Raw genomic sequence first — 27,259 nt, forward strand, 5'->3', positions numbered from 1 at the left:
GCAGCTCTTGCAGGTTCTCTCCACCACTGAGGAGCGGGATAAGATCCGTCGTGAGGCCCAGAAATTAGTGATGGGGCCAAATGGGCAACCCACCAAGGATTCTGCTGTGCTGGAGGAAGTTTTTCCTTCCTCGCATCCTGAGAATTGGGACCCAAACACTCCTCACGGTAGGCGATCATTAACCCTGTTTCGCCAGACTCTACTGGGAGGTCTCCGAGTAGCCACCCGCCAGCCCACAAACATGTCTAAGGTAACAGAAGTAATTCAGGGAGCTGAGGAAAGCCCCTCAGCCTTCTTAGAAAGGCTCATGGAGTGTACCGCACCTTTACCCCTATTGACCCTGAGGCACCTGAAAATAGAAGGGCATTAAATCTGGCTTTTGTCTCACAGGCAGCCCCAGACATTCGGAAAAACTTACAAAAATTAGATGGGTTTGAAGGAAAAAATTTATCTGAGTTAGTTGAAATAGCCCAAAAGGTTTTCAACAATAGGGATTCTCAGGAAGAAAGACAAACAAAAAAATTAAGCAGGGTGGTGGCAACCGTCCTGGATGCCCATGAGGGAAGAGGACCCAGAACACCCAAAGAATTCTGGTCTGAACAAAAGAAAAAAGATAAACAAAGGGTTAAAATGTCACTAGGAAAAAAATCAGTGTGCATATTGCAAACAAGAGGGACACTGGAAAAAGGATTGCCCCAACTTAGCCCAACGCAAAACTCGGCCACCCCAGGTATCTGTGATGGGAGTCGATTTCGACTGATGGGGCCACAGCTCAATGGCCCCTCCTGAGCCGTTGGTTACTGTTAATATAGGGGGCCAACCTAAGACCTTCTTGGTGGACACTGGGGCAACATTTTCAGTTTTAAAACAAGATCCTGGCCCCACCAGGCAAGGGACAACCCTGGTGCAAGGAGCAACTGGGTCCCAAACTTGTAAATGGACCACTGAATGACAAGTAGATTTAGGCCGTAAAACTGTTACACATTCTTTCCTAATCATGCCTGAATGCCCCTACCCTGGATTACTAGGTAGAAACCTACTGCATAAACTAACAGCTTCTTTGAAATTCACTGAAGGGGGTATGCATATTAAAGTTGGCCAGGATGGCCCAACAACAGTAATGGTGACTGTGCCACTTGGGGAAGAGGACCTGCTCACTCCAGTGCCTAATGAAAATGTCCATGCAGTCGATCCCCTCCTTAAAAGCCTCCAGGCAGATTTTCCCCAGGTATGGGCTGAAACCTATCCACCTGGGCTGGCAATTCATCAGGCTCCCAATAATAGTGGAACTTAAGGCATCCGCACTTCCGGTAAGACTGAAACAATATCCCATGTCCCGGGAGGCTAGGCAGGGAATCGCTATTCACATCAAGTGTTTGCACAACTCTGGCATTTTGATCCCATGCAAGTTGCCATGGAATACTCCGCTTCTTCCTGTCCAGAAGCCTAGTTCATCCGATTTCTGGCCAGTTCAAGACCTATGAGCAGTAAACGCCAGAGTAATGGACATTCATCCCACTGTACCCAACCCTTATACTCTCCTTAGTCTGCTTCCCCCTTCTCAAGTGTATTATACACTTAAAAGGACTTAAAAGATGCCTTCTTTGCCATCCCGCTGGCCCCACAAAGCCAGCCACTATTTGCATTTGAATGTACTGATCCTGAAGAGGGAAAAGCCAGACAGCTCACCTGGACGCGACTCCCCCAAGGATTTAAAAATTCTCCTACTCTTTTTAATGAAGCCCTGCACCAAGATTTGGAGCCATTTCGGATCTCCAACCCACAGGTAACTCTATTGCAATATGTTGATGATATCTTGTTGGCGGCCCCTTCTCATTTAGAATGCCTGAATGCCACCAAAGGACTCTTGAGTCTTCTACAAAAACTGGGGTACCGAGTGTCATCCAGAAAAGCACAGGTCTGTCGTACTGCAGTGACCTATCTAGGTTACAACCTTAAAAAAGGTAAGTGCTATCTTGGTGAACAAAGAATTCGGGCTATACTCGATATTCCTCAGCCTAAAACTCGCAAACAAGTCCGCGAGTTCCTTGGGGTGGCAGGCTACTGCAGACTATGGATACCTGGCTTTGCTGAACTGGCAGCCCCTTTGTATGCCACCCTCAAAGGGTCTCCAGAATCCTTCATGTGGGGAGAGACTCAAACTAAAGCCTTCCAAGCCTTATGAGATGCTCTCATGACCCCACCAGCCTTGGCCCTGCCAGATCCCACCAAGCCATTCCATTTGTTTGTAGCCGAAAAAGGGGGGGTAGCCAAGGGAGTTCTGACACAGTGCCTAGGACCTTGGCGCCGACCAGTGGCTTATTTATCAAAACGGCTGGATCCAGTAGCTTCCGGGTGGCCCCCATGTATTCCACAATTGCCGCCACTGTGCTTCTAGTTAAAGATGCAGACAAACTAACCTTAGGGCAAGCATTGTCTGTCACGGGGCCCCATGAAGTGGAAACTTTACTGCAGGCTCCCCCAGAGCGATGGCTGTCAAATGCTCGGTACCCAATATCAAGCATTGCTACTCGACCAGCCCTGAATACGTTTTTGTGCTCCCACAACCTTAAACCCAGCCACTTTGCTGCCTGAAGGACAGAATCCCCCTCTACACTCTTGCCCAGAAACCTTGGCAATGATCTCGTCCCTCCGCTCTGATCTTATGGACATTCCTTTACATGACCCTGATATCAGCATGTTTTCAGACGGCAGTAGTTTTGTGTTTCAAGGGCAAAGGTATGCCGGTGCTGCGGTGACAACAGACCGTGAAGTTTTATGGCAACAGACCCTTCCCCCAGGAACTTCAGCCCAATGCGCAGAGCTCATCGCACTAACAAAAGCCCTAAAACTTGGAAGAAACAAGTCAGTTAACATTTATACAGACAGCCGCTATGCTTTTGCAACTGCGCATGTACACAGATCCATTTATCAAGAGCGTGGTCTCCTCACAGCAGAAGGCAAGGCCATCAAAAATAAAGCTGAAATTCTAGATCTTCTAGCAGCCATCTGGGAACCTGCAAGGCTGGCAATCATTCACTGCCCAGGACATCAAAAAGGCATCTCCCTAGAGGCAGTCGGAAACCGCCTGGCTGATGCAGCAGCCCGAGAAGCTGCCCTAACTAAAAGTGAAAGTGCCTTGGAGCTACCGATCTTGACAGAGCCCCTGCTTCCACTGGAGCCCAGTTACACTCCTAAAGATTTGGAGTGGATTTCCAGAAAAGGGGGAAGTAAGATGCCGGGACAAAAGTGGTTTCAGGATCCTGAAGGTAAGATCCTCTTACCCGCGGCACTCGGGCGGCGCATGCTGGGTCAGCTCCACCAAGGGACTCATCTGGGAAAAACGAAGATGGCGGAATTAGTGCGGAAGAAGTTCAGGGCGCAAGGGCTGGGAAAAGAGATTGAAGAGGTGGTTGAAAGATGTGTAAGCTGCGCCCAAGTAAATCAGGGTGCAAATAGGAAGGTTTCAGAAGCTAAAAGAGATAGAGGAATTGAGCCAGGCCGCTTTTGGGAAGTAGATTTTACTGAGATTAAACCAGGGAAATACAGATATAAATACTTGCTTGTTTTTGTAGACACCATCTCTGGGTGGGTCGAGGCGTTCCCCACTGAATCAGAAATGGTTCAGGCGACAGTTAAGAAATCAGTAAAAGAAATAATCCCTAGATTCAGGCTGCCTCTGAGCATAGGATCAGACAATGGCCCAGCCTTCACGGCGCAGGTGTCCCAGGGTCTAGCCCGGGCATTGGGAATAGATTGGAAATTACATTGTGCATATAGACCCCGGAGGTTGGGTCAAGTAGAAAGGATGAATCGGACCCTAAAAGAGACCTTAACCAAATTGTCCCTTGAGACAGGCGAAAATTGGGTTGATGTCCTGCCTTTTGCCCTTTTGCGTGCGCGTTGTACTCCATTTGTCAAGGGATTTTCCCCTTATGAAATTTTATTTGGCAGACCTCCACCTATCCTGCCAAGGCTAGGAGATGATGTAATGGAACAGTTGGAACAGGACCATTTGTTAGCTTCGCTCATGGCCCTGCAACATGTACAGAAGGAAATAACCAGGGCCTTGAGAGAAGCCTTCGCTCATCCTCCTGTTCTTCCCTACCCCTTTCAACCAGGAGACTTAGTCTGGGTCAAAAGGCATGAGCCTAAAACCCTGGAGCCGCACTGGAAAGGACCACACACCGTGATTCTGACTACACCCACGGCTGCGAAGGTAGATGGTGTCCGAACCTGGATTCATCACTCTCAGGTTAAGAAAAACTGCGTGAAGGCAGGAACAACCCAGACTGATACAGAACCAGATAACAAACAGCAATGGAAGGTTCAAAGGCATCCAGAAGATCCTTTAAAGCTAAGACTGATGCGGGAATAATAATTTTCTGGGTTTGTATGGTGATAAGTGTGGGGGACTGTATGGAATTGCATCCCCTATCTTTTTGGCCATACCAATGGGAACTCAGGGACACTGTCACGGGAAAGGTGATAGCATCTAATACCTCTTCCACTGTGCCTTGTTTTTTGTTTGATTTATGCGACTTGGTGGGGGACTCATGGGGGACTTTAGTTACTAATTATAAACACTCAACGGGCTTCGCTCCTCCAGTCCCCAAAAACCCGTATATGGTTACCTATGGATGTGGACACAGGGATCAAGAACAAAAATTGGCTAACATACCAGGGTTACACAGTTGCCCTGCAAATAGAAAGGTCGAATGTGAAGGAAAAGGCCAATACCATTGTGCAAAATGGGGTTGTGAAACACTGGCTCCCTGGCTGGCAGGACAGGGCCATGATCCCTTAATTACCCTCCTTAGAACTCCAGATCCCAAATGTAAGACTCGAGGAAAATGTAAGCCAACAAAAATGTTTAAAAAAGGTTTCTAGTTCCAGTACCTTTTCCTCTTCCTGGGACACTGGATACACTTGGGGTCTCAGGATGCATGCTCCAGGAGTTGACAAGGGCATTTCCTTTACTATATAACGGGTTAAAAGAAAAACTCCACTCAATCCGGTAGGGCCAAACAAGGATATGATTTTACACCCCCCACTCTTTCCGACTGTCCCTTCCCAACCTACCCCGCAATCGGGTGCCCCCACAAAGTTGGAATTACCAACTACAGGTCATATCCAGAACCTGTTCTCCCCTGAGATGCATTGGCTAGATGTAGTAGATTCTATGTATGCTTGGCTAAATTCATCTCACACCGAGATTGTACAAGATTGTTGGCTGTGTTTAAACCCTAAACCGCCATATTATGTGGGAGTGGCTACAAATGCTAGCATTGGACAAGACATAGAAAAGCATGTTGTGAAATTGCTAAATCCAAGCACGACATTGTGCCCTTGGGGTTCACGACCAATTTTAACCCTAGGAGACCTCCAAGGGCAGGGTTGGTGTATAGTGTCCCAAGAATATAATTGGCAGAACTCCCCTTACAAAAACTCTTGTGCAGAAGTGTATATTCCAAGTAGTTCAGATACTGATAGCGCCCAAAATATAGCATGCCGAGCCCTTCCTGGAGCCTGGTTTGCTTGCTCATCAGGAATTACCCCCTGCATTGCAGCCGCATACTTTGGGGTCGGCACCCAAGAGATTTGTATCCTAGTTCATATTCTCCCACAAATATACCTATATAGCGGAGAAGCAGGGAGATAACACTTATGTCTATTTGAGGGACATTCCAGGGTAAAAAGGGCAGCACCAGTCCTCATTCCCTCCTAGTGGGACTGGGAATTGCGGGATCCACAGCTATTGGAACTGCTGGACTCATTGTGGGGGACCAAACTTTCAAAACTGTAAGCAAGCAAGTGGACCTAGACCTAGGCTACTCGGAAACTTCAATTTCTCAGCTAGAACACCAAGTAGACTCTTTAGCTGAGGTTGTATTACAAAACAGAAGAGGGCTTGATTTACTCTTCATGAAGGAAGGGGGCCTCTGCGTGGCTCTCAGAGAAACGTGCTGTTTTTATGCGAAAAATTCTGGAGTAATCCGAGACACTCTCAGTTTGGTCAGGGATAATCTTAGGGCCAGGGAACGTGCCAGGGAGGCCAGCAATAATTGGTATCAGAGTTTATTCTCTTGGTCCCCCTGGCTCACATCACTGCTTACGGCCATAGCTGGGCCACTGCTATTTTTACTTCTCAGGTTAACTATTGGCCCATGCATTATCAATTGGTTAGTACAATATGTCAAGAAGCGAGTTAGTGAAATAAAAATTATGATGATTAGGTCCAATTATATCCCCTTAGTTCCTAATGATGAATCAAGGGATTGATTCACTGACAAGAAAAGGGGGAAATGTAAGGGTTAAATTGCAGTGTAGGGCTAATACTTAGCTTGAAAGATAACAACTTTGTTCTGACACTGAAGGTCAAAAGATAACAACCTTGCTTTTACTCTTGTAAATCATACTTCATACTCTTGTGAATCAGGCTTTACCAATGAAGGAAACAAAACCTCAAAAAAGAGCATCAGAGACAAGGTCACGGAGATCCACTCGTTGCAACTTAGCGGCAGAAAGTCTAAAATAATCACCTCATTCGATAACTGTTTCTGACTCATCTGGCAACTGTTTCTAACTCATCTGGGAACTGTTTCTCTGTTCTGTTCCCAGATAATGATAAAACGATGTGATCGGCTTTAAAAACTCTGTACCCCGGCTGTTCAAGGCCACACTCTTATCAAGAGTGTTGGTCCCGATCGGTCGGCCTTGCCTCTCATTGTAATAAACTTTGTTGTGACTGTCACTGGTGCCCGTAGCATTCTGTTTCAGGAGTCGTGTGGATGCAACACCTTCCAGGAAAGTCACGTTGAGCTAACTGGCCCAGCTTCTCCCAGCTGGTCCTCACCCAGCCTCTCTACCTTGTGGTTCTAGAAACCTCTCACTTCAGTCCTGGAGGTGGTAAAAGCCCCCCATTCTTACTAGCCCCTGGGTGCTGGTCCCTCCTCTTGTAAGTAAACAGTCCATTTACTCGTCCTCCTCAAATCAGCCAGTGGAAAGATCCCTGCCAGAGCCTTGCCTGCTACAGCTCCCTTCACTCCCTGACTCTAACTGTCTTCCCAGGATGCCCCATTCCACGCCCCCTGCCCCCACTCCTATGCACACTCTCCGTGCATGGCCTCAAAGCCCACCCCATCTGTGGTTCTCTCTGCCAGCCCCTCCTCCGCTGCACTGGCTCTGCACACCAACACAGTCATCATCTCCTCAACCCTTGCTGGGCACCTTTATATACCACATAACGTGCACCGAGTACTCTGTTAGCTCTTCCCAGAAACTCTATAAGGCAACAGTGAGTATTGGCCCCATTTTGCGGATGAGGAAAAACCCTTGCTTTTCCAACTTCCGTGCTCACACACCAAGGTTCCCCAAGGACAGCATCTTCCCGACTCCTCTTGGTTTATCCAGTTCTTACCCATTCTTGGCAATTCCACTGCCCTCCCTCCAGAAGCCTTTCCATTCTAGCCTGACCACGGTGAACTTGCCTTCACGCACCCATTCCACATTCAGCTACTTTGCTCAGCTCTGAGGCATCCCTTTGGGGTTTTGCCATCACAGAGGCTGGGGGAGGATCAAAGAGACACAAAAGCCAGGCGGGGGCCGGGTGTAGTCAGGGAATGCCTCTCTGGCCAAGCTGAGAGCTGACAGGCCAGCAAGAGGGAGCCACAGAAGGACTTAGGAAAAGAGTGTTCTACAGAAGGAGCAGGACGTGCAAGGGCCCTGAGGCACTTACAAGATTACCTATAGCCCGCTGCTTCTCAATGGAGGTGGTGGGGGGGCGGGCAGCTTAGCCATGTCTGAAGACATTTCCAGTTATCACAAGTGTATGGGAGGAATTCTACTGGCATCTAATGGGTAGAAGCCAAGGATGCTGTCAAACTTCCCACAATGCACAAGACAAACCCCACTACAAAGAATTAGCCAGCCCAAATACCAATAGTCCCAAGTCTGAGAAACTGGTAAATGCTTTGCTGTAACAGCATCACCTGGGACCTTACTAGAGAAAAGATATTCCCTGGCTCTCCTCAGACCTGCTGAACAGACTTGGGGGGTGGGAAGAGGTGGTATAACGAGCCCCCGGGACTCCAAGCCTCTCAGTGTGACAACCACTGGTACAGCATTGGTTCTCAGCCCCCACTATGCATTGCAGTCACTCAGAAGCCTCTGCAACTCACGACAGCCAGCGTCTATCCCCAGGGCCCCGGAATAATGAGTCTAGGAGCCCAGACATGGTTATGCTTTGGAAGTCTCCAGTTGTCAGGGGTGAGAACCACTGAGCTAAGACAGAGAGATCAAACGGGGAGAAGAGGGACATCTATAAGGACCAGAGCAGCGAGGTCTTAAGTTACATGGTAAGGAGGGAGGACCATATGGGGAGGGCACGGGGGAGCCATGGATGGCTGTCAAGCAAGGTAATGGCTTTCCCAGATGGTTTAGACAGACCTCTGGTCTTGGGGAAAAGGCTGGACGGGACAGGCAGAGGCTGAGGTGGGGAGACCAGCGAGGGGAACTCAGAGCTGATGGTGGCCTGAATTGGACTGTGTCCCCCTAAAAGATATGTACAAGTTATAACCCCTGGTACCTGTGAATGTGACCTTATTTGGCAATAGGGCCTTGGCAGATGCCATCAAGTTAGGAAGTCATACAATGTTAAGGTGGACCCTAAATCCAAGGACCTTATAAAAAGAGAGAGGTTTGGAGGCATTCAGAGGTGCACACACGGGCACACACACAATACAGACAGCCATGTGAAGACAGAGGCAGTAACTGGGGCCATGTGTCTACAAGCCAGAGAACACCACGGATTTCCAGCGACCACCAGAAGCTCAGAAGAGGCAAGGAAGGATTCTTCCTTAGAGCCTGCAGGGGGAGTGTGGCCCTCCCAGCAGAAGTGGTCCAAATCCCACAACAAACCCCCCAAAGGGGGATCAGTCCCCAGACACACTCTCCTCCAGGCCAGCTGCTGGCCCCTGAGGGCAGCTGTGGGCCAAGCGCTGGTGCAAGGCAGCCCAGGTGCCAACACAGGCTGAGATTGGAGGGGCATGTGGAGGGCTGGGAGGAGAGCCAGTGTGACACAGGCAGACCTGGAACCTGGTGGAAGAGATCACCTGTGTCCCAGAGGTGTGCAGACCTTCAGGAGACCGTGTCACCCATCCTCAAACTGGACAAGGATTCGCCAGCCTATCTGAGCTCTACCTATTGGGTGCCTCAGCCAGAGCAAAGCGTCCTCCCTCCTTTCCCCCTGAAGAGGCGGGGTTGAACTGATGAAGCCTGGGACAGACATGCCGAGGCATCACCCAGCCTCCATGGCCCCCCACCAGGGTCACTGCAGTGACCTTCTAACTGGTCTCCTGCTTCTGCCCTTGATCCCCCTCGAGTGAATTCTTCACACAACAGTCAGAGTGACCTTTTCAAAATAGAAGCCTGATCTTGTCACTCCTCTACTCAGGATACCCCCCCACACACACACACACATGAACACAAAGCTGCCATCCCTTCAAAAGCAAAGTCTTTACGACATCCCACAGTGTTGTGCACGATCCAGATTCATGTTAACTTGTTGACCTCACTTTCCCCTCCCACTCACTGCTCCAGACACGCTGACTTTCTTGCTGTTTCTTAAACAGACATGTGCCTGCCTCAGGGCCTTTGCATGTGCTGTTCACACTGCCTGAAAGGCCTTTCCTAAAGATACTGGGGAATATCACCCCCTCAACTTCTTCAAGTCTTTGTTTGAATGGCATCTCTCCTGAGGTTCACTTGACCTCCCTTGCTGAAAAGTGTAACTCACTTCCTTTATCACCTTGCTGCTTTGTTTTGTTTTGTTAGAGAGTAAATGCACATGTGAAAAGGGGAGGGGCAGAGGGAGAGGAAGATAGAGAATCCCAAGCTGGCTCCACACCCAGCGTGGAGCCGAATGGAAGGATCAGTTTCCTGAGATCATGACCGGAGACAAAATCAAGACGCTTAATGGAACGAGCCACCCAGGCTGCCACTCTTTTTTAAGTAGGTGGCTTTACCTCCTGACCTTCTGTATTATTGGTTTTCTATGTTTCATGTTTCTCACCGCTCACTGGAAAAAGCCTGCCCTGCAGGCAGGGCTTTGGTCACTGACCTGTCCTCAGTTTGTAGTACAGTGCCTGGCACATAGCAATACCCAGTGGAGTCCACTGATTGAATGAATGATCAAACCCTCCACTTACTGAGCAATCACAGCATGCCAGGCCCTGAGCTAAGAGCTCCACATCACTGTCCCACTTGACTCTTCAAATGCCAGATGGACAGTGCAGGAAAGCCACCACATCCTTCATACGCTAGAGATGAGGAGACCAAAGCTCAGGCAGGGGAGGTGACTTACCTAAGGTCCCTCACCTGGCTACGGTGAGGCCACCACCTGCACCAACTGGAAACAGGGCATAAGAACAGGTGAGTCTAGCCTTTTTATTCACCTAGCTAAGTGCTGGAGCAAATTCTGAGCTCAGATCTGTTTCATCTCATGTAATTAACAAGGGTTAGTTGAGCACCTACTATGTGCTAGGACATGTACTGGGGATTCAGTGTGAGATGGAGTCCATTCTGTTTGGAACTAACAGCCTTATGGGGTGGGATGCTGTTCCCTAGATGTCCCGTGTGGGATGATGATGATGATGTTCATGGCGGTGACGGCAATAGCTAACCGTCATTGAGCACTTACTATCTGTCCAGCCCCCCATGAGTGATTTATCTACACTTCCTTAATCATCCCAGCCCCCCTTTGAAGTGAGAACTATATTATCCCTACTGAACAGAGGAAACTGAGGCCAGAGAGGGTTAGGGTCTTGTCCAAGGCCACACAGCTAGTAAGTGGGAGTGGAAGCCAGGAATCCCATCCAGGCAGTCTGACTGCAGGATCCACCCCCCACCAAGTCCCTGCCTTTCCCTGAGGTGTGTGGGTGAGTGAACAAAGCGCAAGGTCCAACCCACTGCAAAGTTATTTGCAGTGATAAATAACATGTGTAACAGAAGTTTAAACAAATCGTTAGTGGAGGATTTACGTGGCAAAGGCTGGGGGCAATGCCCTGTGACGAGTACTTGTAGCTGTTAGCACTCTGCAAAATGACAGCATCGCTGCCCGCTGCAGCCTGCAGCTCTCTCCCGTGAGCATCTGCAGCCCCTGCGCACCTGGATGCCAACAGACACTGGCTCTGGGGCCCCGGACACCATGTCCCCAGAAGGACTATCATGGGCCCAGCCAAGGGGTAGGAGGAGGCTGTGAGTCCCCTCAGGACAGTGCCAACCAAATGTTGAGGTGGTGGGTGGGGACGAGAGTTCACAGGACTCTGAAAGACCACAGGATTCCTTCACTCGCTGATCCAGCATTTATTGAGCACCTACTGTGTGCTAGGCTATGGAATCTAGTATGAGCAAAGCAAGTGGAGTTGTTGCCCTTATGGAGCTGATAGCCTAGTAGAGGTGATGAGATTAAAAGCTAACCGTGGATGAGTGTCTGACTTCAGCTCAGGTCATGATCTCATGTTCGTGGGTTTGAGCCCCGCATCAGGCTCTGTGCTGGCAGCTCAGATCCTGGAGGCTGCTTCAGATTCTGTGTCTCCCTCTCTCTGCCCCTCCCTTGCTCTCACTCTGTCTCTCCCTGTCTCTCAAATAATAAAGTAAAATGTTAAAAATGTGAAATAAAGTAAACTCTAACCATGGAAAAAGGAGAGGCACACTACTGCATGAGCACATGTAATGAATGGACCTGACTCTGACCAAGGGAGACATGTGGGGGAGGGGAGAAATTTGCGTGAAGAAGCAATGCTTGATCTGAGGTTGAAGACAGCAGAAGACAAAAACCCTCTGAAGTAGGCAAAGGGAATAGCATATGCAAAGTCCCTGTGGCAGGATAAAGTTGGCAAGAGATGGCTTGGAGGCCTGAGTCTCAATGATGGAGGGACGAGAAGGTAGAGAGATGGGTTTGGAGAGGTAGGTAGGGGTAAATCTCATGACGTTTTGTGGATCCTGCTACACATTAGCCCTAAATACGGTGGAAAGGGCAAGATATGCACTAACATGGTCAGATCTGCACTTTCTACAATACCTCTGCTATGGAGTGGGGTGTGGCCAGAACGGACTTGAGAAAACCATTAAGGAGACTCTTGTGGTCATCATGTTATGCCCAGAATTCCTGATCCCCAAAGACCACCAGGGAGCCGAGTCTGATGCAAAAGCAATGAGCCTTTATTAGAGCTAGCTCGAGCTCAATCCCCTACCTGCACTGATGCAGCGGTGAGATGCCGAGAGAGTCAGCGAGGTTCAAAAGCACGAAGGTTTTATAGGGGTCTAGGGGCAGTTAGTGAAGTAATGGCTGTGGCCTCAGCCCATTGGCTGGGGAAGGGTCGTGACCTCAGCCAATTGGCTGGGGAAGGGTTGGAGTCCCGTTACCCAGGTTGCTGGGAGTGTTTTGATTGTGAAGTTTGAATGGGTGAGTGGGAGGTTACTCAAGGGGGAGGAGGCATGGTCTGAGGTTTCTGCGGTTTTCCAGAAAAGGCGGCCACGTCGTTGACATAGTCACTCAAGATGGAGGACACAGAACAAGATGGAGTGGCCGGTGCAGGTCCACTCTTTCATTCCCCCCTTGTCATAAAGCTTGTAGACCCAGTCATGGGACTGGCTGCATTTCTATTTTGTCCTCTTCTGTTATTAGGGGCTTCCACTAAGCATGGAGGACCATTAGTTGCACGGCCCCCACGCGGTCCCTGACAAACCGGACCAGTCTGTTGATGATACAGGGTCCGAGGATTACTAGTAGGAGCAGGATGGGGAGGGGTCCGGCAAGGGCCGAGATGAGGGTAGTTAACCAGGGAGACCAGTTGAACAAAGACTCGTACCAGGACTGAGATTGTTCTCTCTCTAACTTTTGTTTCTGCAGCCCTTCCCTTATGAGGGCCATAGATTCTTTTACGACCCCCGAGTGATCAACATAGAAGCAACATTCTTCCCCTAGGGCTGCACATAGTACTCCTTGCTACAGGAATAATAAGTTTACTCCTCTTCTGTTTTGGAGTGCTACTTCTGATAAGGAAGTAAGGGATTCCTGTAAATGAGAAATTGATTTTTCAATCTTTCTATGTCTAAGTCAATGGCTGCCCTTAGGGTTCCGTAGTTTTTGTCCCGGATGACGAGTGAGGATATTCCGGTCCCCGCTCCCGCTAATCCCAATCCCAAGAACACAGCCAGAGTTAGGGTTGTAATAGTCTCTCTTTACTTTGGGGGTTAGCAGAGCCTAACCTGTTAAGCATTTCTCCCCCTGAATGGTACACTAACTTGGGGATCAACTGCACGGCTATGCAGAAGCTTTCCTTCAAGGAGTTAAGGACCTGGGAGTGGACGCAGGGAGTGAGGCCGCTGGAACATGCCCACCATGCATTTTTAGGGGGAAGTAGATACACTGTCTCCCTGGCGACTGTTAGGGTTTCACTACAGAGATGTGACTGCCTGGGGGGCACGTGGCCTGTACAAGTGCCTTGCCCTGTTACCGCCTGGAGGGTTAATCTTGCAGTAGCCTGCTGCCATCTGCAGGAGCTAGAGTTGGAGGCTGTTGTATAATTGCCCCATAATATGGGGGCCTGACATCTAGATAGAGCCAACAGGACTTGGTCAGGTCAACACTAAACAGTGTTTAGTACCTGGTATGCTCCCACAACCATGCTCCACAGGAGGTCTGCATCAGATAGTAAGTTGTGACCCGGGGCAGGGGATGCGGGTGACACTCTGGTAGGGACAGGGGATGTGGAGGGCCGTGTGGCTGGGGCCTGGGTGCTTCTGGGCGTGGCCGTCTGGGCGGAAGCAGGTCGGGGAACTAGCACTTGGTTGGGTCCTACCCTTGTGGGGGACTGCTGGGTAAGGGGAGTTGCTTGCATTCAGAGGGTAAATAACACTCCCTTGTCCTTGGCTCCCAGCCTAACCCGGTCGTATATCCTGAGTCCCCAGGTCTTTCCACTCTCCCATCCTGTTGTTTCTTTACCTTGGCTTGTAAAGGATATAACTATGGGATTACCGCGCCCCCAGACATATGGTGGTCAGGGGCCACTGGGCCGCTTAACCACCATGAGATCTCCGGTGCGTGGTGGGGTCCACCAGATGTACCCCATCGAGACACATGACCAGGAGGTGCAAAAGTAGTTAGCCACGTTCCCGCATGTGCTCGAGCGAGAGTGGCCAGGGCAGACATAGAAATGAAGGTTCTGCGCATGGAATCTGGGGGCATATGGTGACAAGGGGGACAGAGTTTGGAGGTCTACGCAAAGTTCTGGGAACCAAGTGTCCCTGGGGTGGCTCTGGGATGTCTGATTAAGTATTGTCCCCGAGCTGGTGTCTATGATCTGCCAGGTGATGTTTTGGGGGGCGTGGGGACTCCCGGCAGCATGAGCAATGACAAGCAGAGTTAACAGAGTGACCAATATTAGGTGGGTCAAATGCGCTGTAGCTTGAGCTTGAGCAGGTTGTGTTGGTCCCGACTGATGGCCCATCGCGTGACGAAGTCCTTCCGGATCGAGGAGGGATCCGCTGGCCAAACGTGGGTGTGATGGGCCCAGGTCACGATGCTGTCTACTTTGAGAGTGGTGGGGGTTGTCAGCACCACGATGTAGGGTCCCTTCCAGCGCGGCTCGAGGGTCTCTCGGTGGTGCCTCTTGACGTAGACCCAGTCTCCCGGCCTGTACTGATGAGGTGTTGGGGCCGGGCCAGCCTCGTAGATGGCACGGAGGCACGGCCAAATGTCCTTGTGTGCCCTCTGGAGCCCTCTCAAGGAAATAAAAGGTTCTTGATCTTCAAACTCAGCAAGAAGTTCAGCTCGAAGGTTGGGAATAATAGCGGGTGGCCTGCCAAACATCATCTCGTAGGGAGAAAAAACCCAAGGTGTAAGGAGTGTTCCTAACCTGGTAAAGGGCTTACGGTAGGAGAGTCATCCAGTCCCCGCCAGTCTCCATGGTTAATTTGGTAAGGGTCTCTTTTAGGGTTCTATTCACTCTTTCTACCTGTCCTGAGCTCTGGGGCCTATAAGCACAATGCAATTTCCACTTTGCCCCCACAGCCTTGGCTACTGCCTGCGTTACCTGCGAGGTAAAAGCTGGTCCATTGTCTGATCCTATCACGGCAGGAAAACCATACCTGGGTAAGATGTCTTCTAGTAGCTTCTTAGCCACCATCTGAGCCGTTTCATGCTTGGTTGGGTATGCCTCCACCCAGCCAGAGAAGCTCTCTGTAAATACTAAAAGATATTTATAACCATACTTTCCTGGTTTGACTTCAGTGAAGTCGACTTCCCATTGGGCTCCCGGTCTGGAGCCTCTGAGCCTGGTTCCTTTTTTATTTGATGTGGCTCTCGCGTTGGTGAGTTGGCAGGTCTTGCAGGCAGATACAACTTGCTCTATTTTGGTGTCCTGTTGGTGAATCTTGATTCTGGCATGTCGGATTAAGTCTTTTAATTTTCGGACCCCCCTATGAGTAGACCGATGCGTGTGCTCTAATACTGAGACTCCGAGCCAGTCTGGCAGCATGAGCTCCTTGTTAGGTGTATACCACCATCCCTTTATCTTCTGGGCCATGGGGAGTTTCTTGATCCGCTGTAACTCCTCCTGGGAGTATTTGGGCTGGTCTGGTAAAACTGGGTCTCCTGGGTCCGGTAGTTGTATGGTCATGGTGGGGACTGAAGTAAGGGCTACTGCCTTGCCTGCCTGGTCAGCCTTTTGATAACCTCTAGCTAGCGGGTTATCAGCTTTCTGGTGCCCTTGGCAGTGGATAATGGCTAGCTTGGCAGGAAGCCATAAGGCCGTAAGCAGGTTAAGTATCTCCTGCTTATTTTTTATAGTCCGTCCTTCTGCCGTCAGTAACCCCCTCTCCTGATAAGTTGCCCCATGAATATGAGTTGTGGCAAACGCATAACGGCTGTCTGTGTAGATGTTAAGCCATTTTCCAGCTCCCAGCATCAGCGCCTTGGTGAGGGCTATGAGCTCTGCTCGCTGGGCTGACGTTCCGGAGGGTAGAGCCTCCGCCCATACGGTGTCCGTTTCGGTTACCACCGCTGCACCCGCATACCTGTGTCTGTCCCGCATAAAGCTGCTGCCATCAGTGAACCAAGTAGCCTCGGCATCGGGGAGGGGCCGGTCGGTCAGGTCCGTCCGGAATCCATGTACTTGTTCCAGGGTTCCCGCACAGTCATGTAGTGGAGCACCTAGGTCAGGGTCGGGCAGCAGGGTTGCAGGATTGAGGGCTGCACTGGGGTGGAACCGCACTCGTGGAGGGCTGAGTAGGAGGCTCTGATAATGAGTCATAGGTGTATTGCTCATCCATCTATCCAGAGGCTGTTTCAGGACCCCTTCAATGGTGTGTGGGGTCGTGATCCAGATCTCCTGTCCTAGGGTCAGTTTGTCTGCGTCCTTGACTAGGAGTGCTGTCGCCGCAATAATTCTTAGGCATGGCGGCCAGGCGGCAGCCACTGGGTCTAGCTTCTTGGACAGGTAAGCCACCGGGCGGTTCCAGGGGCCTAAGGCTTGAGTTAGAACCCCTTTTGCTATTCCCTTGTGTTCATCTACAAAGACATGGAAGGGCCTCGTAATGTCTGGTAGGCCCAGGGCTGGGGCACTTAGGAGGGCCTTTTTTAACTGATTAAAGGCAGTTTCTTCTTTTTCAGCCCACTTAAATGTTTTCCCCTCTTTGGTAGCTTCATATAGGGGCCTGGCGATCTCAGCAAAACCCGGAACCCAGAGGCGACAGTAGCCGGCCGATCCTAGGAATTCCCTTATTTCTCTTCAGGAGGTGGGAGTAGGGATCTTCAGGACAGTTTCTTTTCTGGCATCTGATAACCGCCACTGTCCGCCTTCCAGGATGTATCCCAGGTAACTTACCCTCTCCCTGCATATCTGAGCCTTCTTCACAGATGCCCGGTACCCCAAGGCCCCCAGGGTAGCCAGCAGGTCCTGGGTCCCTCACTCACAGTCCTTGGCCGTGTCGGCAGCAATCAGGATGTCATCTACATACTGTAGAAGGGCGAGGCCAGGGCACTCCCTTCTGTACTCACCCAGGTCCTTGTGTAGTGCCTCATCGAAGATGGTGGGTGAATTTTTGAATCCCAGAGGTAGCCGTGTCCAGGTGAGTTGCCCGCTGTCGCCCTCCTCCGGATCACGCCACTCGAAGGCGAACAAGGGTTGGCTCTGCGGTGCCAGCGGCAGACTGAAGAAGGCGTCCTTTAAATCTAGTACAGTATACCAGACCCTGGAGGGCGCCAAGGAGCTCAAGAGAGTATATGGGTTGGGAACAGTTGGGTCTATGTCCGTGACCCTCTTATTTACTTCCCAGAGGTCTTTAACCGGTCAGTAGTCATTTGTGTGAGGCTTTTTGACTGGCAGTAGGGGGGTGTTCTAGGCAGACTGGCAAGGAACTAGTACCCCTAAGCTTTGTAGTCTCCGGATGTGTGGTTGGATCCCCTTCCAGGCCTCCTGACACATGGGGTATTGTTTGATCCTTACCGGACCTTCTCCTGGCTTGAGCTCTACCAGGACCGCGGTCCTGTGAGCGGCTAGTCCTATCAACCCCCCCACCCCCCCCCGTCTCAGCCCAAACTGAGGAGAATTCTTGTAGCCATCTGTCTATATTATCCTCTCTCGGGAGCGCCTCCTGGTGGAGGTGGTATTCATCCTCCAGTTTCATGGTCAGGACCTGGATGGGGTGGCCCTTGCCATTGAGGACCTGAGCTCCCCCCCTCCCCTTGTCTGAAAGTTATCTGAGCTCCAATCTTGGTCAGTAAGTCCCGTCCTAACAGCGGGTAGGGGCATTCCGGTATTACCATAAAGGAGTGGGATACCCGGCCCATCCCCAAATCTACCATTCTTCAGGTACTCCATGAATACTGGCTCATACCAGTTGCCCCTTGTACCCAGGACTTCTTGCTGGCTAGCTTTCCTTGTGGGGTACGGAGGTCCAAATGTTGTGCTCCAGTGTCAACGAGGAAGTCAACAGGGGTCCCCTCCACTTTAAGAGTTACCCTGGGTAGCAGAACAGAGTCTCTGGAGCCAAGCGCAGACTAGAGGCCCACTGAAGAGGGGCCCCTCCCGAAGTGGATCTCTGAAGGAAAAGCGAGCTGAGCCTGCCCCTCCCGCCCCTGTGCACCTTTGCCGATCCACCCCAGCTAATACGTCAGATCCTCAGCACCACAAGCCTGGCAGTGTGCAAGTAGCCCAGACGGGCCACACCACCCCACAGTGCATCCCGCCCCTAGGAGAGGGGAAGAGAAGGTACACACCAGTCTGACTGTGGCCCCAATGGTGGGCTGGGAGTAGACATCAGGTCTCACTGCGGCCCCATCCACCAACACGAGTTATTCAAGACAGCACAGGGGAAGTGCCCTGCAGTTCCGCACCACTCCAGGGACGATCCAAAATGACGAAACGGAAGAATTCCCCTCAGAAAAACATCCAGGAAATAACAACAGCTAACAAACTGATCAAAAATGACTTAAACAATATAACAGAAAGTGAATTTAGAATAATACTCATAAAATTAATCGCTGGGCTTGAAAACAGTATGAAGGACAGCAGAGAATCTCTTGCCACAGAGATCAAGGGACTAAGGAACAGCCAGGAGGAGCTAAAAAATGCTATCAATGAGTTGCAAAATAAAATGGAAACAACTATAGCTCGGATTGAAGAGGCAGAGGAGAGAATAGGTGAACTAGAAGATAAAATTATGGAAAAAGAAGAATCTGAGAAAAAGAGATAAAAAAATCCAGGAGTACGAGGGGAAAATTAGAGAACTAAGTGATGCACTAAAGAGAAATAATATACGCATAATTGGTATTCCAGAGGAGGAAGAGAGAGGGAAAGGTGCTGAAGGGGTACTTGAAGAAATAATAGCTGAGAACTTCCCAGATCTGGGGAAGGAAAAAGGCATTGAAATCCAAGAGGCACAGAGAACTCCCTTCAGACGTAATTTGAATCGATCTTCTGCACGACATATCATAGTGAAACTGGCAAAATACAAGGATAAAGAGAAAATTCTGAAAGAAGCTAGAGATAAACGTGCTCAAACATATAAAGGGAGACCTGTAAGACTCATGACCGATCTCTCTACTGAAACTTGACAGGCCAGAAAGGAATGGCCAAAATGGCATCACATTTTCTTCAATGTGATGAACAGAAAAAAAATACGCAGCCGAGAATCCTTTATCCAGCAAGTCTGTCATTTAGAATAGAAGGAGAGAGAAAGGCTTTCCCAAACAAACAAAAACTGAAGGAATTTGTCACCACTAAACCAAGCCTACAAGAGATCCTAAGGGGGATCCTGTGAGACAAAGTACCGGAGACATCGCTACAAGCATGAAACCTACAGACATCACAATGACTCTAAACCCATATCTTTCAATAACAACACTGAATGTAAATGGACTAAATGCACAAACCAAAAGACATAGGGTATCAGAATGGATAAAAAAAACAAGACCCATCTATTTGCTGTCTACAAGAGACTCATTTTAGACCTGAGGACACCTTCAGATTGAGTGTGAGGGGATGGAGAACTATTTATCATGCCACTGGAAGTCAAAAGAAAGCTGGAGTAGCCATACTTCTATCAGACAAACTAGACTTTAAATTAAAGGCTGTAACAAGAGATGAAGAAGGGCATTATATAATAATTACAGGGTCTGTCCATCAGGAAGAGCTAACAATTATAAATGTCTATGCGCCGAATACAGGAGCCCCCAAATATATAAAACAATTACTCACAAACATAAGCAACCTTATTGATAAGAATGTGGTAATTGCAGGGGACTTTAACACTCCACTTACAGAAATGGATAGATCATCTAGACACACGGTCAATAAAGAAACAAGGTCCCTGAATGATACATTGGATCAGATGGACTTGACAGATATATTTAGAACTCTGCATCCCAAACCAACAGAATATACTTTTTTCTCGAGTGCACATGGAACATTCTCCAAGATAGATCATATACTGTGTCACAAACAGCCCTTCATAAGTATACAAGAATTGAATTTATACCATGCATACTTTCAGACCACAATGCTATGAAGCTTGAAATCAAACACAGGAAAAAGTCTGGAAAGCCTCCAAAAGCGTGGAGGTTAAAGAACACCCTACTAAAGAATGAATGGATCAACCAGGCAATTAGAGAAGAAATTAAAAAAAATATATGGAAACAAATGAAAATGAAAATGAAAATACAACAATCCAAACGCTTTGGGATGCAGCGAAGGCAGTCCTGAGAGGAAATACATTGCAATCCAGGACTATCTCAACAAACAAGAAAAATCCCAAATACAAAACCTAACAGCACACCTAAAGGAAATAGAAGCAGAACAGCAAAGACAGCCTAAATCCAGCATAAGAAGAGAAATAATAAAGATCAGAGCAGAAATAAACAATATAGAATCTAAAAAAACTGTAGAGCAGATCAACAAAACCAAGAGTTGGTTTTTAGAAAAAATAAACAAAATTGATAAACCTCTAGCCAGGCTTCTCAAAAAGAAAAGGGAGATGACCCAAATAGATAAGATCATGAATGAAAATGGAATTATTACAATCAATCCCTCAGAGATACAAGCAATTATCAGGGAATACTATGAAAATTTATATGCCAACAAACTGGACAACCTGGAAGAAATGGACAAATTCCTAAACACACACATCCTTCCAAAACTCAATCAGGAGGAAATAGAAAGCTTGAACAGACCCATGACCAGTGAAGAAATTGAATCAGTCATCAAAAGTCTCCCAACAAATAAGAGTCCAGGACCAGGTGGCTTCCCTGGGGAGTTCTACCAGACGTTTAAAGCAGAGATAATACCTATCTTTCTCAAGCTATTCCAAAAAATAGAAAGGGAAGGAAAACTTCCAGACTCATTTTATGAAGCCAGTATTACTTTGATTCCTAAACCAGACAGAGACCCAGTAAAAAAAGAGAACTACAGGCCAATATCCCTGATGAATATGGATGCAAAAATTCTCAGTAAGATACTAGCAAATCGAATTCAACAGCATATAAAAAGAATTATTCACCATGACCAAGTGGGATTCATTCCTGGGCTGCAGGGCTGGTTCAATATTTGCAAATCAATCAATGTGATACATCACATTAATAAAAGAAAATATAAGATCCATATGATCCTGTCAATCGGTGCAGAAAAGTTCTTTGACACTATTCAGCACCTTTCTTAATAAAAACCCACGAGAAAGTCGGGATAGAAGGAACATACTTAAAGATCATAAAAGCCATTTATGTAAAGCCCACAGCTAACATCATCCTCAATGGGGAAAAACGGAGAGCTTTTTCCCTGATATCAGGCACACGACAGGGATGCCCACTCTCACCGCTGTTGTTTAACATAGTGTTGGAAGTTCTAGCATCAGCAATCAGACAACAAAAGGAAATCAAAGGCATCAAAATTGCAAAGATGAAGTTAAGCTTTCACTTTTTGCAGATGACATGATATTATACATGGAAAATCCGATAGACTCCACCAGAAGTCTGGTAGAACTGACACATGAATTTAGCAAAGTTGCAGGATACAAAATCAATGTACAGAAATCAGTTGCATTCTTATACACTAATAATGAAGCAAGAGAAAGACAGAGGAAGAAATTGATCCCATTCACAATTTCACCAAGAAGCATAAAATACTTAGTAATAAATCTAACCAAAGATGTAAAAGATCTGTATGCTGAAAACTATAGAAAGCTTATGAATGAAATTGAAGAAGATACAAAGAAATGGAAAAACATTCCGTGCTCATGGATTGTAATAATAAATATTGTCAAAATGTCAATACTACCCAAAGCTATCTACGCATTCAATGCAATCCCAATCAAAATTGCACCAGCATTCTTCTCGAAACTAGAACAAGCATTCCTAAAATTCATATGGAACCACAAAAGGCCCTGAATAGCCAAAGTAATTTTGAAGAAGAAGATCAAAGCAGGAGACATCACAACCCCAGACTTTAGCCTCTACTACAAAGTTGTAATCATCAAGACAGCATGGTATTGGCACAAAAACAGACACATAGACCAATGGAATAGAATAGAAACCCCAGAACTAGACCCACAAACGTACGGCCAACTAATCTTTGACAAAGCAGGAAAGAACATCCAATGGAAAAAAGACAGTCTCTTTAACAAATGGTGCTGGGAAAACTGGACAGCAACATGCAGAAGATTGAAAGTAGACCACTTTCTCACACCATTCACAAAAATAAACTCAAAATGGATAAAGGACCTGAATGTGAGACAGGAAACCATCAAAACCCTAGAGGAGAAAGCAGGAAACGACCTCTCTGACCCCAGCCGTAGCAATTTCTTACTTGACACATCCCCAAAGGCAAGGGAATTAAAAGCAAAAATGAACTACTGGGACCTCATGAAGATAAAAAGCTTCTGCACAGCAAAGGAAACAACCAACAAAACTAAAAGGCAACCAACTTAATGGGAAAAGATATTTGCAAATGACATATCGGACAAAGGGCTAGTATCCAAACTCTATAAAGAGTTCACCAAACTCCACACCTGAAAAACAAATAACCCAGTGAAGAAATGGGCAGAAAACATGAATAGACACTTCTCTAAAGAAGACATCCGGATGGCCAACAGGCACATGAAAAGATGCTCAATTTCACTCCTCATCAGGGAAATACAAGTCAAAACCACACTCAGATATCACCTCAAGCCAGTGAGAGTGGCCAAAATGAACAAATCAGGATACTATAGATGCTGGAGAGGATGAGGAGAAACGGGAATCCTCTTGCACTGTTGGTGGGAATGCAAACTCGTACAGCCACTCTGGAAAACAGTGTGGAGATTCCTCAAAAATTAAAAATAGACCTACCCTATGACCCACCAATAGCACTGCTAGAAATTTACCCAAGGTATACAGGGGTACTGATGCATAGGGGTACTTTTACCCCAATGTTTATAGCAGCACTCTCAACAATAGCTAAATTATGGAAAGAGTCTAAATGTCCATCAACGGATGAATGGATAAAGAAACTGTGGTTTATATACACAGTGGAGTACTACGTGGCAATGAGAAAGAACGAAATATGGCCCTTCGTAGCAACATGGATGGAACTGGAGAGTGTTATGCTAAGTGAAATAAGCCATACAGAGAAAGACAGATACCATATGGTTTCACTCTTATGTGAATCCTGAGAAACTTAACAGAAACCCATGCGGGAGGGGAAGGAAAAAAAAGAGGTTAGAGTGGAAGAGAGCAAAGCATAAGAGACTCCAAAAAACTGAGAACAAACTGAGGGTTGATGGGGGGTGGGAGGGAGGGGAGGGTGGGTGATGGGTATTGAGGAGGGCACCTTTTGGGATGAGCACTGGGTGTTGTATGGAAACCAATGTGACAATAAACTTCATATATTGAAAAAAATAAAATAAAATAAAATGAAAAAAAAAGAGTTACCCTGGGCTCAGGGAGAGGGTCCGAACGCCAACTCCCTAATCACTCAGTTCCTCTTGCTGTACGACTTTTACTTGATCAGTCTTGCTTCCCTTCCCGCTGGCCTTTTTCGGACAATCTCGGGCCCAATGCCCTATCTCCTTGCAGTATGCGTACTGATCTTTCTGCAGCCTCTGCTTCCCGCCCCACCCCCCTCCTTGGTGGTTCCTTTACCTTTTCTTGTGTCGTCCACCAGCTGCCAGAGACGGTGGTCTTGTTCCTTGGGGGAGTTAGCAGTGGTAGCTAGTAGTATTCTGGCCAGGTCTTGAGTCTGCCTACTGCTGGCAGCCACCATGGCACGAGCTTGCTTATCTTCAGGAGGCTCTCAGTTATTATATACCTTTTCAGTTACCACCAGTAAGTCCTGCAGACTTTTTTCTCCTAGTCTATCTGTTTTCTGTAATTTTTTCCAGATGTCTATAGCCAATTGGTTTACAAAGACCATGATAACAACTTGCTTGCTTTCTGGAGCCTCTGGATCCATGGGGGTATAGGTACGGAATGCCTCCATGATCCGTTCTTAAAAGGCAGCCAGAGATTCATCTTTTTCCTGTTGTACATGTCCTACCTTGGCCAAATTGGTTGGCTTTCTAGCAGCCATTCGGAGACCCCCCATTAGAGTCTGGCGGTAGACCCGGAGCCTCTCCTTACCTTCTGCCATGTTGAAATCCCACTGGGGCCAAGTTAAGGGGAAGGAGGCATCTATCTGAGCCTGGTTGATGGTGGGATTCCCGTCTGCGCCCGGAATTAGTTTTCGGGCCTCATTGAGGATTCTTTCTCTTTCCTCAGTCGTGAACAAGACCTGCAAAATCTGCTGGCAATCGTCCCACGTGGGCTGATGAGTAAAAAGAACAGAGTCTAATAAATCAATAAGCCCTGCTGGTTTCTCGGAAAACTTAGGATTCTGAACTTTCCAATTGTAGAGGTCACTAGCGGTGAAAGGCCAATAGTGATGGGGCTGATTCCCCTCTGCATCTGGGGGTCCGGTGGCTCGCAGGGGCAGAATAGTGGAGTCGGCGGCGCAGGCGGATTGCTCCCTCTGAGCCCTTTGTCTGGTAAAGGGCGGGCTTCCCACTGGAGCGGTTCTGCCTCCCGCTCTTGGAACAGCATCTGCCCCCCCCCCAGAGGGAGAGGATGTTGTTCTTCCAGCATCCTAAGGGGGTTATATGGGGGAGGAAAATTAATTCTTCTGAATTAATTAAACTTAATTCTTCTGAAGGGTGGGTAAGACTTTTCTTGTTTTCCTTCTTCTCTGTCCCCTGCAAACAAGAATGGGTTTTGGATCCAGAGGGCGTGGGGCTAGGAAGGGCTTAAGCCAAGAGGGTGGGTCTTCTATAAGGTCCTGCCAAGTGATAATGTAAGGGAGCTAATCAGGATGGCCCGTCTTAGGCCGAAAGATGATACCCCTGACTCGGTGGATGGTAAGGAGGTCGAAGGTCCCCTCTGGCGGCCATCCAACATTGAAAGCTGGCCACTCGCTAGAAGAAAAAACCTGCCACTGACCCTTTTCCCTTTTGGACTTCCACACTGAGGTTGTTAGCTCTTCCCCTCACATCCTTAAAGTGATCAATCATAATACTTAGAGGAGTAGTCTGAGTCTGTCCCATAACGTCTGTCCAGTAAGTCCACAGAACAAATCTTGATTTTAAAATAGGCAGTGGACCTAAATAGACATTTTTCATGGAAACAAAAAAGATATATAAATGCCTACAGGTACATAAAAAGGAAATCAACATCACTGATCATCTCGGAAATAAAAATAAAACCCCAGTAAGAGATCACCTCACACATCTTTGAGTGGCTATTATCAAAAGGACAAGAAATAACAACTGTTGGTGAGGGTGTGGAGAAAAGGGAATGTTTGTGCACCTTTATTGGGAATGCAAATTCCTGCAGCCACTATGGAAAACAGTGTTGAGTTTCCTGAAAATGAAAATACTCACTTGAAAAGATATCTGCATGCTCATGTTCATGCAGCACTATTTATGATAGCCAAGGCATGGAAACAACTTAAATGTTCAATGATGTGTGATGGATAAAGAATATGTGATGAAAGTTTCCAGGGAACATGGCAGAGTAGGAAGACCATAAACTCACCTTGTTCCACAGACACAACTAGATAACATTTGCACCAGAGTAAACAACCCAGAAAAAGACCTAGACTGGCCAACAAACTCCACAACTAAATGTAGAGAAGAAGCCACATCAGAGAAAGTGAGAAGGGCAAGTACTCCATGGGGATCGGAACTACATGGGTCTGACTGACAGAGGGAGGAAGTCAAGGATGTGCGTAGAGGTAAAAAACAGACTACTATACTGGGGAGCCTAGAAAAGGAAGAGAAATCCCCCATAGTATTTAGCTTTGAAACTCAGAGCAGTCAAATTTCATGAGAGCTTAAAGGCAGTGGGACTTAAAGCCTGGAACTTTATTTTCTTATATTTTTAAAAGTTTATTTATTTAATGTGAAAGAGAGGGAGAGCAGGGTGGGGAGACAGAAAGATGAGAGAGAATCCCAAACAGGCTCCACATTATCAGTGTGGAACTTGATGGGGGGCTTAAACTCACACACTGAAATAACAACCTGAGATGAAGTCAAGATCAAATGCTTACCTGAGTGAGCTACCCAGGGACCCCAAAAGTGTATAACTTTTAAAAAATCAGTAGGTTCAGCTTGGTGAAAGGCTGGAGGGCTGTAGAAACTAAGTCTGTGTCCCAGAAAGAGTCAGGATACAGACAGCTCATGGAGATACATCTTAAAGCAGCAGTTTGAAAGCTGCTTGGGCATTAGGGAGGGAGCATTATTTACTAATCTCAGAGTTCCCTGAAGAACTTCACAAAAGAGCTAGCATGTGCCATTTCCCTTCCTTACCCCTTGTCTTGAACACTCAGACACCTGTGGGAACTGTAATTGCAGAGGTACACACTACGTAATGTGTTTATACCATGCCCCCCCATCCCAACCCCTCCTCAGCCAGACCTGTCTCAGTTCCAGTGCTGTGACTTCCCTCCCTGAGAAGATCTGCACAAACCTTGCTAACACTGCATCTCCAGACTTCCCAAAGCAGATGTCCCACCTCGTTAAAACTGCACCCCTGCCTACACATTTGGGTAAAGTGGCCCTGGCCACATCCATGTGGAGGATGACCAAGACACAGTTTGTGGCAGCATGTCCCCTGCCTTCCTTGTGCTTGTGGAAGAGTCTCTCCAGGTCTCCATGGAGAGGTAGAGGAGGACCAGCACCACCTAGTTAATGGTTCACATTCTACCTACTACTTCCAAGAGCAAGAGACAAGCTGACTTTCATAATACAGAGAACAGTACGCAGAGAGTTAGACAAAATGTGGAGATGAAAGAATAGGACAAAACCACGAGACATAAGTGAAACAAACATATGTAACTTTACTGACAGATAATTTAAAATAATGATCATAAAAATACTCACTAGATCTGAGAAAGGAGTGGAGGACCTCAGTGAGACCCTTAATACATAGATAAATCAGTTTGAGGTGAAGAACACAGTAAATGAAATTAAGAATACACTTGAAGGAATAAATTGCAAGCTGGAAGAACAGGAACAAATTAATGAACTAGAAGACAGAGTAATGGAAAATAATTGAGCTGAACAAATGAAAGAAAAAAAAATTATACAAAACTAAAATAGACTTGGGAACTCATGAGTCCATTAAATGTAATAACATTTGTATTATAGGGACCCCAAAAGGAGAAGAGGGGGAAAGGGGATCACAACGTTTATCTGA

The 27,259-nt window shown here is 47.6% G+C and overlaps 1 protein-coding gene across 1 annotated transcript; it reads left to right on the plus strand.

The window, feature by feature from the left end:
• The first annotated feature begins 1,703 nt into the window (after positions 1-1,703).
• Positions 1,704-4,499, plus strand: LOC144614608 (uncharacterized). The gene is made up of 2 exons (XM_078438777.2): positions 1,704-3,269; positions 4,122-4,499. The coding sequence occupies exons 1-2, from the start codon at positions 2,639-2,641 to the stop codon at positions 4,376-4,378; spliced, it is 888 nt and encodes a 295-aa protein (XP_078294903.2). The 5' UTR covers positions 1,704-2,638; the 3' UTR covers positions 4,379-4,499.
• The last annotated feature ends 22,760 nt before the right edge of the window (positions 4,500-27,259 follow it).

The sequence above is a fragment of the Panthera onca genome, chromosome Y, assembly GCF_046562875.1.
Source record: "Panthera onca isolate mPanOnc1 chromosome Y, mPanOnc1 haplotype 2, whole genome shotgun sequence".
Classification (NCBI taxonomy): domain Eukaryota; kingdom Metazoa; phylum Chordata; class Mammalia; order Carnivora; family Felidae; genus Panthera; species Panthera onca.

Bases quoted from the DNA above. Each gene is read 5' to 3' on its own strand.
- LOC144614608 (XM_078438777.2), top strand. From the start codon at position 2,639: ATGATCTCGTCCCTCCGCTCTGATCTTATGGACATTCCTTTACATGAC. The intron at 3,270-4,121 runs GTAAGATCCTCT...CCTTTCAACCAG, and splicing joins GTGGTTTCAGGATCCTGAAG to GAGACTTAGTCTGGGTCAAA.